Below are 18,502 nucleotides of genomic sequence, written 5' to 3' on the forward strand. Positions count from 1 at the left end.
GTATTCTTTTATATTTTAACAAGGATTTTTTAAACTTTAGAACTGAAAATATTCATCCATTTTTAATTCATTTAATTGCAACCACTGAATGAATTTCACCGTGGGTAGATGTGAACAAAGTCAAGTATATATTCTTAAAGGACACAATAGAGTGCTGTAGTAACTCAGTGGGTTAAGCAGCATCTCTGGTCAACATGGATAAGTGACGTTTTGGGTCTCGACCCATGTTCACCAGAGATGCTGCTTGACCTGTTGAGTTACTCCAGCACTTTGTGTCCTTTTGTGTATTAACCAGCATTTGCAGTTCTTTGTTTCAATAAGAGAATATTTGGGCTGTTTTATGATAAATGTGCTCGATCATCAAATTTATGATAAACAAAACAGTCCCGAGATTCTAATTTAAATGCGAGGAATGGAGAAAGCAGATGTGCAATACCGGAATTAATTTTGCATCGATTTTTGTGACTAACTCTTATCTTGGTCTTTGATCTTTTAATAGCTGGGTGTGCAAATTGCAAAGGCTGTTGATTGTCGTGATTTTGCAAAAGCCAAGCAAGAGGCTGAAGCTTCTCAGCAGGCCCCAAAGAAGAAGCAACTTGCATGGGGGTGAGTGGTGCTTTACAAATTAGTTTCAAACACTTCCTGTTGAATTTGAGTGACTTAGTTTAGGTTAACGGGTAAAGTAGGATGTTTGGAGGTAATTTATTTACAAACTGGTGTCGGTATTAGTGGTATCACAAAATGCTGGAGTAACTCAGCAGGTCAGGCAGCATCTCAGGAGAGAAGGAATGGGTGACGTTTCGGGTCGAGATCCTTCTTCAGACATTAGTGGGTAGCTTTTCCAGAACTCATAGAAATGTCCATTGGATTCTTCGGGTTGTTGGTCACTGGGAACTTCAATCAACTCTGTTCCATGCTGCTATCTGTCAGGGACCTAATAATTAATCAATCTCTCAGTGAAAGTTTAGATGATATTTTTATAAGGATCAATTCGTTATGTAGCGTGGAGTCTGTAGAAGGGATCCGATCCATTATTTTTCTCCAGAAATGCTGCCTGACCCGCTGAGTTACTCCTGCACTTTATGTCTATCTTCGGTATAAACCAGCATCTGCAGTTCCTTCCTATGCGATTAGTTATGGAGTGTTCAATAAAATTGTACTTTGCAGTGCTGGGTTTGTAATATGGTAACTATTTTAGTTTGAGTGATTTTCAGCCATGACAGCATTGTATGATTAACAGTTTAAGCACAGTTTACGCTTGAAGCATTGCCTTTTATAATCTGTATCTTAACTATTATAATGTTTATCCATTCAATTGCTGTGCGGATCAACGATCGTGTCATGAGTTTGACACGTCAATCTGTTGAGGCAGGCAACAAGGTAAAACTTTAATAGACAAGAAGCTTTTGTTCTTCAAGTCTCATTACAAAAACCTAAACAGAAAAACTATTCTCTCACCAGCAAACAATTTCACTATTAGAAATAAAGTAGTGGAGTAACTCTGCATCTCTGGAGAAAAACAGAGGGTGACGTTTTGGGTCAGGAGCCATCTTTGTTTCAACAATTTCACTGCATCTAGGTACAAGTCACAATAATGTACAATTGACCACTATTGACTATTGAGTGCTACTCTGTCATAAGTGTTGAGATTTGGTTGGTATATTAAATAGAGAGTCTTCTGCTCTCTCAGATGGATAGAAAAGAAAATAATTGCTGCCACTGTTTCACAGAAGGAAAAGGAAGCACAAGCTTTATCCCGTGATTTATCCCGTGATTTATATTAGCAATCAACATCTCTAATCGACATACCCGCTTTTCTCCCACATCCCAAAGATGTGCAGGTTTGTAGGTTAATTGGTCTCTGTAAATTACCCGCAGTGTATATAGGTGGTGGATGTGAAAATGGATTATCATAGAACTAGTGTGAACAAGTAATCAGTGGTCGACATGGACTCAATGGGCTGAATGGTCAGTTTGCTTGTTGTATCTTTCAATCAATCAATCATTCAATCAATGATTTTTAAAAATGCACGCACCTTATTAGGTCATTATCATAATGATTTTTGTGAAGCCTATGCACAAATTGGCTTCCAAATTTCCTGCATTATAACGGACAATATTTCAAAAAGTACTTTAATGGCTATATAGTGCTTTGGGATTTCCCAACTTTGTGAAAGGTTTGAATGCAAGTCTTTTACTCCATTTAAAATATTCATTCTCCATTTAACTGCAATATAATAGAATAAACATTTGTTCTATTTGAATTTCAGCAATAGACTGTCTTGCACAATTAAGTTTTAAATATAGTTTAAGCTTTGAGCATCACTTATTTTGACACATCATGATTTGACTGATATCATGATGGATCACTGATTACAATGTCTGCCTGCATGTTCTATTAAAATTGTGATTGTCCGAAGATTATATCAGTAGTTTGATATTTGAATTTGAATTATGAAGTCAAGAGAACTGGATACATTTTGGACAACTTTACAAAAAAAGCGATTTTATAGACATTGAACTAAATGTGTAATACAAGATGATCAGGATAATGGATAAAGAAGTTGGATTGGGACAGGAGCTAGAAATAATAGAAATAATGATTTGAAGTATTCCCTGACTACATAGTAATTTAATCAGTAGGAAGCTGAGCTTAAGAAATAGAAAAGGATTATGTCTCACATGCCAGCTATGACCTATCATGGTTGAGCTAGGGACTTCGGGCTTCTATTGCACTAATATTGGGTTTTTAAAAATAATTATTTAATATTTTTCTGTTTATTTTGTCATCTATGCATACCGTGTTTACAGATCTGTTATGCCGCTGCGAGTAAGAATTTCATTGTTCTGTTTTTAGTACACACTAGACCAAGTGGACCAGTTGGGCCCATTCCTCGTAGAGGGGGAACAGGGAAGGGGAGAGGGTGTCGTCACTGAGTAAGCCCTGGACTCAAAGCCTCTCCTGTATTGGTGTAGCACCCTCAACCTCCCCCACTCAATCCCCCTTATCCCCCCTCCTCCCCCCACTGACCCACCCCATCCCCCCTACCCCACCCCCACTTGTCCTCCCCTGCCCCCACCCCCACTTCCCGAGCCGTGCCTCCACCCCCATTCCCCCCTCCCCACCCCTATTCCCCCCTCCCCCTCTCCTGACCCCCACCTCCCTCCCTCCCTCCACCCCCACTCTCCCCATCTCCCCCCACCCCCACTCTCCCCCTCCTCCCCCCACCCTCACTCCCCCCCTACCGCCACCCTCCCCCAACCCCCACCCTCCCCCCCATCCAGTCGGCTGCCACGCCCACTCCCCTCCGTGGAGCCGTTGGCTGCGAAAGGCACTTACCAGTGCCCGTGCGTTCAACGCTGACTGCCGACGTGCGAGTCTCTGCCGGGGCGGGGCTGGGCGAGAGGCGAGGGGAGAGGCAAGTTGAGAGGGGGGAGATGCAAGGGGAGAGGGAACGACTGAGCGCGGGCGGGTGGCGGCGCTGCCGGCGGCCATCTTGTTTTGGCGAGTGAGGAGCAAATGAAGTCGAACGTGGAGCATTGTGACGTCAGACGCAGAGGTGTTTCAGGAAATGGGTTAGAAAGTGAATTTTTAAACTTTAAAATGTCTGTAGCTTTAAAAATGTAGCTTCAATTTGAATGAGAGTTGTTACATAATATGCCCAGGATAATGGTGAGTAACGTTGTGCAAACATTGTGGTGGCCACAGCCTCTTTTGTATTGGTGTAGCACCCTCCACCCCCACTCAATCCCCCTTATCCCTCTTCTCCTCCCCCCACAGACCAACTCCATCCCCCCTAAGCACCCCCACTTGCACCTCCCCTGGTCCCACCCCCATTCCCCCAAGCCCTGCCTCCACCCCCTTCTCCCTCCTCACCCCTATTCCCCCCTCCCCTCACGCCACCTCCCTCCCCTCCCCCCACCCCCACTCTCCCTGCCCGCACCCTCCTCCCCTCCACCCCAATCTTCCCTCCTCCCCACCCCCACTATTGCCACCTCCCCACCCCACCCTCCTACCCAGCCCTACTCTCCCTCTCACTCCCACCAACTGCTCCCCCACCCTCCCCCTCCTCCCCCACCCCCCCACTCTCTCTTCCCCCACCCCCCCACTCTCTCCTCCCTTCCCCACCCCCTCTCACTCTCCCCCAACCCCCCTTTCCCCCCACCCCCCTTTCTCCTCCCCCATCTTCCCACTCTCCCCTCTTCTCCACCCCCACTGTCCCCCTTCCCCCCCACTCTCTCTTACCCCCACCCCGGCCACCACTGCCCCCCTTCCCCCCACCCTCCCCATCCCCACTTTTCCCTCCTCCCCACCCCAGCCTGCCCTTCTCCCCAGCCCCACTCTCCCCCCACCCTCACTTTCTCCAAAATCCAGGTAAACCACATCCACTGACTCTCCTTTGTCTATCCTGCTATTAACTTCTTCAAAGAATTCCAATAGGTTCACCAGGCAAAATCGCACTTTCCCAAAACCATGTTGGCTTTGGCCTATTTTATCGTGTGCTTCCAAGTACTCAGAAACCTCGTCTTTTATAATGGACTCTAAAATCTTACCAACCACTGAAGTTAGGCTAACTGGCCGATAGTTTCCACTCTTCTGCCTCGCTCCCTTGAACATAGAACATTGACAACACCTGATCTCAAAATTGGACCCAGGGCTCTTGCGCTGTGAAGCAATGTTTTGGAGATTCAGAACCTTCTGGTGATATCAGTTCTCTAAGGGTTAATATGCTAAGAATTATTATTGCTCAATATATAATAGAGATCAGAGTATGCGATACAAGCTTTAACATATGATGTTGTAAATGTCTAGCCTCATTGTATTTGTGTCACTCAGATACATTGCTACCTCGACGCATATAATGAATATCTTATTTTTAATAATCTAAATTTTTAATATTGGGGCAGCAGGGTGGCACAGTGCCTAATAGTACCAGAGACCTGGATTCAATCGTGACCATGGATGCTTGTCTGTTCAGAGTTTGTACGTTCTCCCCGTGACCTGCGTGGGTTTTCTCCAGGATCACCGGTTTAAAAGATGTGCTGGTTTGCAGGTTAATTAACTTGGTATAATTGCAAAATTGTCCCTAATGCAAATAGAATAGTGTTAGTGTGCGGGGATCGCTGGTTGGCGTGGTCCGATGGACCGTAGGGCCTGTTTCTGCACTGTATCTCTAAACTAAACTAAACAAAAATGCATATTTACTGTTTAAAATACTTTAATTAAATGGAATTACTATTTGTGATTAAAGTTGAGGAAGATTTCCAAGTATACATGGACAACCATATAGTAAAGTTTTGTACCGATTATAGTTTTGTACCGATTATATTATTGTACCGATATAGTTTGTAAAGTGACTTCCTGTTTTCCTGACACCCAACTGTTTCCAAAAACCTCTCTCCCAAATAACATGTTAATAGAGTCATCCAACACGGAAATAGGCCCTTCGGCCCAACTCATCCATGCCGACCTAGATGCCACATCTAAGCAGGTCCCATTTACCCACGTTTGGCTTATAAAACCTTTCCTATCCATGTACCTGTCCAAGTGTCTTCTAAATGCTGTTATAGAAGTTGCCTCAACTACTCCTCTGGAAGTTTGTTCCATATGCCCACCACCCTGGGAGTGAAAACTGTGCCACTCAGATTCCTATTAAATCCAGCCCCTCTCATCGTAAACCTGTGTCCTCTGCCTTTTGATTCCCCTATCCTGGGTAAAAGACTGCATTCCCCCTCTCCACTACCGTCATGATTTTATATTCATCTATAAGATCACCCTTTTGCCTCCTGTGTTCCAAGGAATAAAGTCCTAGTCTGCCCAACCTCTCCCTATAGCTCAGCCCCTCATGTCCTGGCAACATCCTGGAAAATCTTCTCTGCACACTTTCTAACTTAATGGTATCCTTCCTTTTGTAGCATGACCAAAACTGAACACAGTATTCCATATGTGTCCTCACCAACAACTGTAACATAGCGTCCCAACTTTTGTACACAATATCGTGACTGATGAAGGCCAATGTGCCAAAAGCCTTCTTTACCATCCTCCCTGTGTTGACACTTTCAGGGGACTATGTATCTGTACTCCTACATCCCTCTGTTCCACATCATTCCTCTGGGCCTTACCATTCACTGTGAAGATCCTGCCCTGGTTTGACGTTCCAAAATGCAACACTTCGCACTTATCTCCATTAACTGTTGTCAGCCCACTTGCCCAGCTGATTAAAATCATCCTGTAATTTTTGATGACCATCTTCACTGTCACCTTTGGTGTCATCTGCAAACTTATTAATCATGCCTTGTACATTCTTATTCAAATCGTTGATATAAAGCATAAATGGCAATGGGCCCAGTACAGATCCCTGAGGCACACCATTTGCACAGGCCTCCAGTCTGAAAAATACACGAACTCACCTTCTGCTTCCTTCCAATAAGCCAATTCTGTATCCAGTTAGCTAGCTTTCCCTGAATCCCAAGTGATCAACCCTCCCAGATCAGTCTTCCATGTGGAACTTTGAAAAAGGCCTTGCTGGAGTCCATATAGTGTCCATATAAACATCTAAGGTCTTGCCTTCTTCAACCTTTTTGGTTACTTCTTCAAAAACTCAAATAAATTCATAAGACACAATCTCCTGTGTACACAATTGTGCTTAATTATTCCTAATCAGCCCCTGACTATCCAAATGCATATATACTTTATCCCCCAGAATTCTCTTCAGTCACTTACCTACCACAGATGTTAGCCTCACTGGTCTATAGTTCCCAGGCTTTTCCTTGCAGCCCTTTTAAATAGAGCCACAACCTTAGCCACTGTTCAGTCATCAGGCACCTCACTCATGTGTAATGGTGATTCTTATATCTCAGCAAGGGCTGCCACAGTTTATGCTCCAGCTTCCCACAGTATCCTCGGATATCTGATCAGGCCCAGGAGATATACCTACCTTCAGCTGCTCTAGGACGTACAGTACCTTGACCATAATACGGACTGGCCTCAAGACATCTCCATTAACTATCCCAAGTTCCCTAGCCTTCATGTTTCACTCCATGGTAAAATACAGAGGAGAATTCCTCAATGAGTGTTTCTCTGTTTTCTCAACTGGTTGATCTGCAAACTTCCCTTGCATCCTTGACGTTCTAATGGTTCCTTCTCCATAAGATGAACAAAATATAGGGTTGAAGCACTGTTTGAAATCTATAGGATGCTGTGATTACAAATTTGTGTAGAGAAAGATCCAAGGAGATTATTTTAAGTTATTGTTTACAATGAAAGTTAGTTAGACCTGGCCCTGCAAATTCAGGTATTAAATGTTCTTTTACAGATAGATGCTGGAAGTAAGAATTAAACATAACAATGTCTCTATAAAGAGAAGTAGAATCAAGGAACTGCAGATGCTGGTTTACAAAAAAAGACACAAATTCCTGGAGTAACTCAGCGGGTCAGAATCCCAGTCTGAAGAAGGGTCCTGATCCGAAACATCACCTTTCTATATTCTGAGATGCTGCCTGACCTGCTGCTGAGTTACTCCAGTCTTTTCACTGCAAAGAGAAGTCCAGCATCTTGAGCCTGAGGATAAGCAACTCCATTCTTTCTGGGACGGTCCAGATTGAAGGGTTCTGAAACAAGATGTGCAAGCACCAGGAGGAAGTTTAAAGTTCAATTAGATGCAAAATGGGAAATAAATAGAGGGAAGGGGAGATTTGACGAAAAGAGGGGCAAATATCAAAGAGACACAATATGGATTATCTAAATCTCACATAATTCCAACAAAAAAGACTGAGATTCTGTAGCTGAAATGGTTACATTTTCAATTTCATAGAAAGTTTGGCAATAATTGTTCTCTATTCTCATAAAAAGAGGTTTGAATAGAAATAGATAAGCAACCAACTGGTGATATCGGTTTATACCTGCCTTGCACATACATCAAATTCAACCCTCTTTCTCCATGTGAATGGTGCCTTGAAGATCAAGAACCCATCTCCATGAAGCTAATGGCAAAGCCAAACAGCAACTTTTGAATACTTGACTTAAGCCATTTGTTTCTCTAGCTCTGAAGTTGCCGTACCATTTGCACATAAATCTCGGCCAGCAGATTAGTACTTTGACAGGAAAATCTGGGTCATTTATCATAAACCTGATAATGTGCACAATATGTTATGACTTGTTTTAAAATTAGGGGGGGGGGAAAGTTATCTGAAATTTTCCATGTTATGTTAAAGCGTGTTAAGATTTATAGTTCCTTTTTGTTTTAACAAATTCCAGGCAGGCCCTTAAGATGTTGGCTTCACATGTCTCTTGTCACGGGTTCAAATCACAGTGGAAGTTAATGTAATCATTTGCTTAACAACATGTTATGAGTTTAGTTAGTTGTTAGCCAGGCAGTTAGCTAGAGCAACCCAACATGTGGGAAAATTTACCAGCAGACAGCGGAAAAACATTTGAAGAAAATGGAGTTGCTGGGCAATTTTATTTTGAGACTTGTGAACAGACCAAATTGCTTGTTGAAAACTACGACTAACACTGCGCGCTTCATTGTGTCTCTGCTTATATCCAGCCCATGCACTAAACACTTAGCATCAGCCTTATCCTAAAATGTTTGAAGAGTTCCAACCTGAAACGTCATCTATTCCTTTTCTCCAGAGATGCTGCCTGACCTACTCCAACGCTTTGTGTCTATCTTCTTATCCAAAAAAGCAGCTTCTGGATATTAAATGTTGGGACCTACAATTACCCTGCATAATCTAAGTGGCATCCTAAAAATGCAGTAGACAGCTGCAAGAGTGAATTAAGATACTACTTGGTGCAAATGTATCTGCGAAAATCAATATGGCATATAACAATGTAGGCCATTTAGTATCTTAATATCAAGGGAGGGTTGCATAACTCTGCCCCTATGTCGATTCAGCGCCAACTCAATCCCTTTCCTTTTCCTGTTTCTATGACCTGTGGACACCAGCTAATCACGATGCCTGAAGAAGGGTCCCGACCTGAAACGTCGACTATCCATGTTCACCAGAAATGCTGCCTGACCTGCTGAGTTACTCCAGTACTTTGTGTCATCTTTTGTAAACCGGCATCTGCAGCTCCTTGCATCCACAATCAATGTTTCAAGTTGGAAGCATCTTGCTCTTGCTTTCATGATTCTGGTGATGCACAAACTAAATAACAGGACCTAGATGCCGAAACAGCAAAATTTGACACAATAACAGTTTATTCACCAGCTGTCCATATCATGATTATAGATTCAATGTGAACAATGCTCTGTGAGCATATATATTGTGTGGCAGCAAGACATAACATGAGTAATTGGACTAGTTACGGTGGGAACAGCATCTGAATCTGATCTTCAGTATATTTCTAGCAAGATAAAGCTGTTAAAAATTCATAGGATGCCACAGCTTAAAAAAATGTTTTCTTTGGTCATTTGTCAATAGTACAATACATTAGTTTTAGATAGCGTAATAGTGCAGAACATTAGAGTACCCATGAGGTACCATGTGTGTTCATAGGCGATAATTCTCACCCAAAATCACTGCCCTTATTGCTTTGGCAAATAAATGTTAGAAACAAACAAATGACAGCAAGATAGAAGGGAAGCGTCGGAAGTATCCCTAAACTAGTTTCATGTACCTTCATGCCTGCTCTTATCTGTCAGATGTTGGTAGGCAGAGATTGGGGAGAATTTGTCCATTTCCTCTGTGGTGATTCTAGATTCACCCTACTTTAAAAAGTGTTTGAGTCAAATAGATCACTCTGAACTCAGATAAACTAACATTGTACCTTTTTGTTTTAATACAATCCAGATTTGAAGCAAAGAAAAGATGGGAAACAAAAAGTAACATGGGCTATATGTGAAGTCATGACACAGGATGAAAATTAAGTGAGCATTGAGATGTGAAACACTTGACCTGCACTTGCACTCTCAATCCAATCTCAAGGGAGTCATCTGGAAGCACTTTACAAGAATATAACAATGATTGTGCCCTGCTGCTTCCATAGCTGCACATTAACCGATTGAGAATGATTTAGCCTTCAAGTGCTTAAAATTTGAACATGGTCAAGGAGCTTGAAAGAAGATTTTGCCATTCTATAAATAATCTTAAGCAGGCCCTGTGTATCTTTTGGTGACATAATTTCATAACATGAACAGTAAAATGATAATTGTTTCTGCCTGCTCACAAGCTCAGCCACTGTGAGCTCTACTTACAACCGGAAGGCTGTATTTTCAGGCCTCGAGATCCGCTGTGAGATAGAATCATTGCCTATGTGAGGTGAACTTTATCTGTCCCTGTATTGCCATGTCATGGGCATTCCACTGAAGAAACTGCGCTGCCTTCGTAAACTCCTATCTCTACCACTCAGTCACTGAAATTAAAAGCGTTAGAAGATCGCTGTGGAGAAGAATATTCAATCATCTGACTGGAATATTAAGCATGGAGAACTTTTTTTCTCATTAAATAATTGCTTCATTGTTCCAGATAACCTGTTTATACATATTATATGCACTATTTCAGCAAGATATAGAATGATCAAATGTTTATACTTCTATAACAAGCATATTTTGTTGGTTTGATGTATTTTTTGCAACCTAACCTTTTCTGCATATGTTGGAAATAATATTTTGTGTGTTTGGATGGCTGGGGGGGGGGGGGGGGGTGATTGGTAGAATTATACCATGTATTTATGTTAATAAATGAATAAATTGAACATAAATACAACATAATACTTATGTGAAAATAATTGATAGTGATTTCATTTATCAAGTTTACTTGGTTAACATCATGACAGGAAAGAATTTAACATTTATATCAAAATTAATTTCCAAACTTACAGGTAAGTTTATTACAAGATAGTCTGTTACAGTCGCAGAAAATGTTTGACATCATTTTTTTAATTCATTAAGCTGGGAAAATATTACAAGATGAAATGATTTTTTTCCCACTCTTGTATTCAGTTTGGCATAAATAACGTTTTTAAAGTGGATTTCTCATTCTTTACAGACCATTGAAGGAGGCCCTGTGGCCCTATGCCAGCTCCCATTCTCCTACTTGCTTCTTGTAACTTATTCACACTCAGATGCCCATCAACTTCTCTCTGTTTCTCTTACTATTTACCTGCACAAGGGGTAATTTGCAGTGGCCAATTAACTGACCAAGCAGCACATCCTTGGAATGGAGAAGGAAATCTGGGGCAGCTGGGGGAAAATCCACATATTTACACGGGGAGCATGCAAACTCCAAACAGGCAGCACCAGAGGTCAGAATCGAACCCAGGTCATTGAAGCTGGGAGGTAGCAATACTATCTGCTGTCATACTGTGCCACCCACCTTCTTGTGTTGCAGAAACCTAATCCGAGCTCCATCTTCAGAAAAACATGACAAGCATGTCTACATTTGTAAATATTCTCAGGTTTTATAATGGGTACGCTTCAACACTTGAGCATATAAACTTGACTGATGCTTCACTGGGATTTTGTCATCAAAAGTATCATCTCTCTGTAATAAAGGAGCTGTTCATGTGCATCTGTTCAGTTTCATAGCAATGAAGAACAGGATTGAGATCCTGAGGAAAATTTATTCTTGTACTAACTTCCCAAAGATTTGCTGGTTGGCTACTGAGACCTGTTGTTCCTGTCTCTAGAAAATAATGTATAATCAACTAGATATTTCCAATATATATGCTATTTTTACTCCACTTTACATATCAGAGAGGAAAGACTTCATTTCTATCACAAACTGAGTTTGAATCCAGCATTCGGAAGTGAAAAGGAAATGTTATGCACAATAATGTTAACCTGTGCTCTCTATTTCCAAATGCAACAAGGATGTTGACATGCACACCAATTATGTTTTCACCTTGTTACTAGCATATTCTATGTACTGTAAGATTATTGTTGATTATTGGAAAGTACAACACAGGAACAGGCCTTCGTCCCACAATGTCTATGCCGAACATGATAGCAAGACCAACCTATATCTGTGTCCACATAATCCATATCCCTCCATTTCCTCCATGTGCCAATCTAAAAGTCTCTTAAACACCACAATTGTATCTGCCTCCACCAGCAGCACAGTCCAGGTACTCACCACTCTCTGTGTAAACTTGTCCTGCACATCTGCTTTAAACTTTTCCCGTCACCTTAAAGCCCTCTTGTATTTGATATTTCCATCCTGGAACAAAGGTTCTGACTGTCTACCCTAAATATGTCCCTCATAATTTTATATACTATGTAAGATCCCCACTTAACCTCTGGTGTTCCAGAGAAAACAGTCCCAAGTCTGTCCAACATCTCCCAGTAGCTAATACCCCCTAATTCTGGCATAATTCTGGTGAACCTCCTCTGCACCATCTTCAAAGCATCCACATCCTTCTTGCAATGGGGCAATCAGAACTGCCTACAATACTTCAAATGCGGCCTAACCAATGCCTATCAAGCTGCATCATTGTGGTACAAAGTTGTGGATATTGTGAACCAGATGAAACTGGGGCCCTGATAAGGAGCTGGTATTTTCCATTTTATTTTAAGGCAGAACATCAACCTCCCATGCTTCATCCAACATTGAAAATTGCCAGAACCTGGGCAGTCTGCAACAACTAATTTACCTTCTAATTGCAGAAATCCTTTTTATTGCCTTCGGGGCAAGTTCAGGAGTGCAATGAAATACTGTCCACTTGCCGGGATGAATGCAGTTTCAACAAAATTCCAAGCTTGGTACCATCCAGGACAAAACAATTTCTTGATCTGAACAAGATCTGTACAACGCATCCTTCTACAGAACACCCCTCCTCTCCAGAACAAAGAAACAGTAGAACGTGGTGCAGGCTTGCTCTTCAGTTTACAGAATTTAAAAGATGTTATGGACACTAACTCAAAGCTCCGTAGTGTGCATATATACACCTGCTCACGAAGATTTAAAGATGGTGATGGAATAGTTTGTTACCACTTGCTTTGATATCTAATTTTTCATTCACTTTAATGCTCTAAAACCCTCGGTGACTTGTAATCACTTTGACTCAACTAAGCAGGTGACTTTTTTTTCATATTTATAATTGTCAATGCGTGTTAAATTTCTATATTGAGTGTGGAGGTAGAGAATTGTTTTCATTCTTGATCAGACCATCGGATCCTGTGCCGGAGAAGTGTTCTATCTGGGAACGGAAAGAATTGCACTTGCCTAGCTTTTACTTTACATTATACGGCCTTGTTAGTTATCACATATCAGCATTGGTGACAGCTGAGAACAGGGTTTTATGGCCTTGCTTTTGCACCACCTGCAGGGCAGTTTAGAATGAGAGAAAATGGGATGAAGAAGTTTTTGATAAATGCCCTTTACTGGAAGGATCTGGTTGAAAGGATTACACATTTCATTTTTTTTCCAGATAACCAAAGACCTCGTAATCTTAATGTTAGCAATGCTCGTCACTTGATGTCTTCTTCTCGTGCTGTATTCCATTCCAGGGGAAATCACACTGTGTATTTGGAATTTGGCTTTTTGTTTTGTTGATAAACTGATTTATTTGTCTGTTTTTCATAATGTAAATATTTAAATCTGAATCTGCAGTTCCCTCACACACATGCACACACAGACATACAGATACATACATATATATCAACACTGAATTTTTTTTGCTGTTGTTATGGATATTACCGAGTACAATGTTTACATATCTGTTGTGCTGCTACAAGTAGGAATTTCATTGCTCCATTTCGGGACATATAACAGTAAAACACTCTTGATTCTTGACTCTCTGGATAGTAAAATAGTTAGAGAGAGAGATTTGCAATGCCAGTGCATAATTATCAGTCATGTACAGTGTAATGTTTGTATGTCGAATCCAGAATAATAACTAGTTCTATCACAGTTGCCTTTTCAAATTTACAAAATAATCTCAGATATTTTGCAAGATCAGTCACTTAGTTAAGATTGTCTTTTATAATTATGTTGATGAAATAATTATCAAAAAAAAGGGGACTTTAAATCACATCAATAATTAATATTTCAGATTCAGGTACTATTTAGAATGTCCTTAGTATAAAGGGGACATAAAGTCGGAAAAAAAAAGCCACAAATTGATGGAGTAAGTGTGCCAGGCAGCATCTCTGGATAACATGAATAGGTGAAGTCGGGTTTAGATCCTTCTTAAGACTGATCGTGGTGGTGGGGGGGGGGGGGGGGGGGGAGGGGCGAGGGAAGCTGCAGAGAGAGGTAGTGGGAAGGAGTGATAGGCAAATACAGGTGAGAGGGGGGCGGGGGTGATAAGGAGATGGTCAGACAAAAGCCAGAGATGAAGAGACAATAGGTGTGAGATATGAATAGAGGAGGTGAAGCCAGAGGAAGGAATATAGGTGAAAGGGAACGGGGGGGGGGGGGGGGGGGGGGGGAGAAATAGGTGTGAATCCAGGTGAGGCACAGGGAGGAGAGTGGGATTAAAAAAAGGAGGGAGGGGGTTCTTCATAGATTAGTCACCTAAAATTGGAGAATTCAATGTTCAAGTTATATTAACACCATAACTGGAACAGATGGAGTTTATTGGTATATAAGATCATAAATGGTAGCAGAATTAGGCCATTCGACCCATCAAGTCTACTCCGCCATTCAATCACAGCTGATCTATCCCTCCTCATTCCATTCTCCTGCCTTCTCCCCTTAACCTCTGACACCCATACTAATCAAGAATCTATCCACTGACTTGACCTCCACAACCTTCTGTGGCAAACAATTTCACAGATTCACCATCCTCTGACTAAAGAAATTTCTCCTCATCTCCTTCCTAAAAGAATGTCCTTTAATTCTGAGGCTATGACCTCTAGTCATAGACTCCCCCACTAGTGGAAACATTCTCTCAACATCCACTCTATCCAGGACTATCGGATTTGGGTAATCTGGTTTACATTGAACAAAGCATATGGAAAAGTACAGCATAGGAGCTGACCCTTTGGCCATCATGTCTATGCCAATAAACTAATTTCATCTGCCTATACAAGATCCATACCCCTCTATGCCCAGCATGTCCATGTGACTATCTAAAAGCCTCTTAAATCCTTTACTATCATATCTGCCTCCACCACCACCCCAGATAGCGCGTTCCAGGCACCCACCACACTCTGTGTACAGAGCTTGTCTCGCACGCTTAATGTGGGCTCTTACCACTGCTTTTGCATGGGCTCCACATGCCACAGTTTGCCTTGCCAGTTTCAATGCTGTGCAGCCAGCAGTTCCGATGAGATGTAGTGGACATTATATTTTTTGATTGTGGTTTAAGGATATTGTTGAAGCATTTTCTCTGTTCTTCCAAAATTACTAGTCACACAAAGTTCAGAGTGCCCACTTCAGGCATCTGGTGCTAGGCATGAAGACAATATGGCCCCATGGTTGAAGCTGGTTGTGCACATTGGGCCTTGATACTGGGAATGTTGGCCCAAGAGAGGACCGGGAGAAAAACCTGTCCTCACTGACCCAACCACATAAGGTGGATCAATACCTGTCCCATTAACTGTATTACATTTGCAATTTAAGTAAGGAGAGAACTTTGACTACTTGCATGCATGGAACACCATGCAAGTAGGGCAGCACGGGTTTGATCCTGGCTTCGGGTGTTGTCTGTACGTAGTGCGTGACCACGTGGAGTTTTCTGCAGGTGCGCTCGTTTCCTCCGACATTCCAAAGACGTACAGGTTTGTAGGTCAATTGGCTTTGGTAAAATTGTAAATTGTCCCTAGTGTGTAGGATAGTGCTAGTGAAAGGGATAGCATGGACTCGATGGGGCAAAGGGCCTGTTTCTGTGTTGTTTCCCTAAACTAAAGAAAACTAAGTAAACAAAACCAATTCTAATTAGTGTGATTCCTGGTTTCTTTTAAATGTGGGATTCACAACAGGCTTTAAAGATAATTTTAAATGATATTACTGGTAAAATTGCAGTCCTGTTGATAGATGAGATCCCAGAATAATATCATGAATGGCATGTGGGTTGATTGATTTATTTTGGAGCAAATTTTACTCCATTGATTTACTGCTTCAAGTTGTACAGGGTAAAACAACTTGCTAGTGAAAATAACGTTAGATGTTATACCATAACTTTTGACAACTGCAGTTTAGAGTGCAGTCTGATGTGAATTACATGGTGGAATTACATATTCTTCTACATACCCCAGGCTATTTCCAGTTTCTCAACGCATTGCTGTATTTCTCTGACAATGCTGACAGCTTGCTAAATTGCAATAGAAATGGATAATAATTTATTTTCACAAGGAAAGTGCAATCCATCTTATACAATTCTGGAAAAAAGAAGACATGTTCATACAGTTTCCGATGGAGCCTTCTGAATCAGGTATGAACAGTGTTAGAATTGCATGTTATTGAGGCCGGTAATGTGAGGATAGATTTTTAATGTCCACATATTGTGCATCGGGTTTAACCATTAGGAAAGTCTCGTGTTGCTGCAGTGTATTTTTGCAATGTTGTCACTCCTCACCCTATCAAGCACCATGCGGGTGGCTGTCAATAGAGTGCCTGTTCTCTTCCCACTGCAGGGAGCTAAGAAGCCAAGGAAACAAATCAATTTGTGATTGAAAAACAAATTACTGCCGATGTGAGAAATACTAAACAGATCAGATAGCATCGAGATAAAGTTAACGTTTTGTACTTGATGGCCTTCCATCAAAAGTTAGAAATAAATAGTTTTTTAAGTTATAGAAATGGATGGGGTGGAGAGAAGGAAAGGAACGATCTGAAAGGCTGGTGACAAGGAGAGATAAAAGACACCGATGATGACAGTCTGGCTGAAAGAACCAAGTGAGGCATGTCTGAAAGAGGTGTGAAGAGGAGGAAACAAATTAAAAATTGATGTGCTGGAAGAGGAGAGAGAAAAGAACAGCTGGAACAATGAGATGCTGGAGTACAGTAGATGATTATCTGAAATTGTTGAACTGCATTTTGAGCCATGGAGGCTACAATATTTCAAGCCACAGGTTCAGATACTGTTCCTGGAATGTATCTCAAGCTTTGTTGGAACAGTGTAGGAGGCCAACGATCTAGAGATCAGGATGACAGGCAACTGGAAGTCCAGGGTTATCCTAGGAACAGAATACAGCACAGCCAGGCTGAATTTGTTTTCTCTCAAGAAGATTGTGGAATGGCCAATAATATTGTTTAAAATAATGACAAAGTGAACACAGAGAGAATTCCAAAAGGGATATCAATAGGAACTTATTTATCCAAAGAGATGTGTGACTGTGATTCTACCATAGGCTATGATTAAAATGAATAGAATGGATACATTTAAAAGGGGCCGAGCATTCAGCTGAGGAAAAAATGAAGGAAGAATTATACTAATAGATTTAGGTGAGTGAAACTGAGAACAGTCTTCAGTGGAACGAATTGAGACAGATAAATTATTTCTGCGCCATGTATATAAATTAATCCAGTGTAGGTCCACAAGGGAAGGAATTTTATTAGTAGTTAACATCAGGGATCAATTTCAAAATATTTATAACAGCAAAGAGTTAATTGTGTCTATGAAAAATATCATTACTATATACTTATAAAAGATCCGAGGAATTGATAAACCGTTCAATTGAAGTCGCTGGAAGTACAGAGAATCTGACACATATTTGTGACATTTAATTCACCACAATTTAGAACGGAGGTGACCATCGATATAAGACATAGATTATACTATACATGTTAATTCTGCTTCTCAGCCACATTCTAAGTACAGGAGCAGACATACATGAAATTATAAAATATGTTCCTCAAAGGACAACATAGTGTTCTGTTAACCAACTTGGGGCATTTTGTTAATCTATCAATTAATTAAATAAGAATAGTTCTGTAGTTAAGTCAATTACAATATATGTAGATTTAAGAATAGATGGGACATTAATGACATTTTAAAGTAATTTCTAAACTAGTAGTTAAGAAATTAAGAAAAATAAGTTAAGTTGTACATGGAACTTACCAGCTGCTTCATTCTAAGGTTAATATCACCATGGACCATGTTGCTTTCTGGAATTACTGTATTTCTTTTGGACATAGGTTGTTCCAAAAAATATCACAGAAGCAGCCTGGTTTCATTTAAAATCTCATCCAAAAAAAAGATGACGTTTGAAAATGGAACACTAACTTAGTCTGGATCTTCACCCACACCACGTCTAAGCAACTGAATCAACCAGATTCAAACTGTTTCATTATTACATGAACAAGGTAAGATTACCAGATCGGATTGCTGACACTTCTATTGAGATTTCTTATCAAAGTAAATACTAAAGCATTTACTTATTAATAAATAAGTTTGAGTGTCCAAGGTCAGGATCGAACCTAGGTCACTGGAGCTGTGAGGCAGCCACTCCACTAGTCACCCAACTGTGCCACCATCACAATAAGATTAGCACGATTAAAGCCCATGGGACTGGCAGTAGTAATGTGTATACAAAACTGGTTCATGGATGAAGGCTATCGGTAAACCATCATTTTTAGATTGGGTAAGTACAGATGGATGTTCCCTGGG

General features: G+C 41.0%; 1 protein-coding gene across 4 annotated transcripts in view; it reads left to right on the forward strand.

Annotated features, from left to right (window-relative positions):
• The window catches only part of fam204a (family with sequence similarity 204 member A), a 58,147-nt gene extending 47,511 nt beyond the window's left edge, over positions 1-10,636 (forward strand). For all 4 annotated transcript variants that reach the window (XM_078412825.1, XM_078412828.1, XM_078412827.1 and 1 more), the window contains 2 exons: positions 500-606; positions 9,799-10,636. In XM_078412825.1, coding sequence (XP_078268951.1) covers positions 500-606; positions 9,799-9,850 — 159 coding nt within the window. In that variant the 3' untranslated portion in view covers positions 9,851-10,636. The remainder of the gene's footprint in view (positions 1-499; positions 607-9,798) is intronic.
• Positions 10,637-18,502: the final 7,866 nt, after the last annotated feature.

This window comes from Rhinoraja longicauda, chromosome 16 (genome assembly GCF_053455715.1).
Source record: "Rhinoraja longicauda isolate Sanriku21f chromosome 16, sRhiLon1.1, whole genome shotgun sequence".
Classification (NCBI taxonomy): Eukaryota; Metazoa; Chordata; class Chondrichthyes; order Rajiformes; family Arhynchobatidae; genus Rhinoraja; species Rhinoraja longicauda.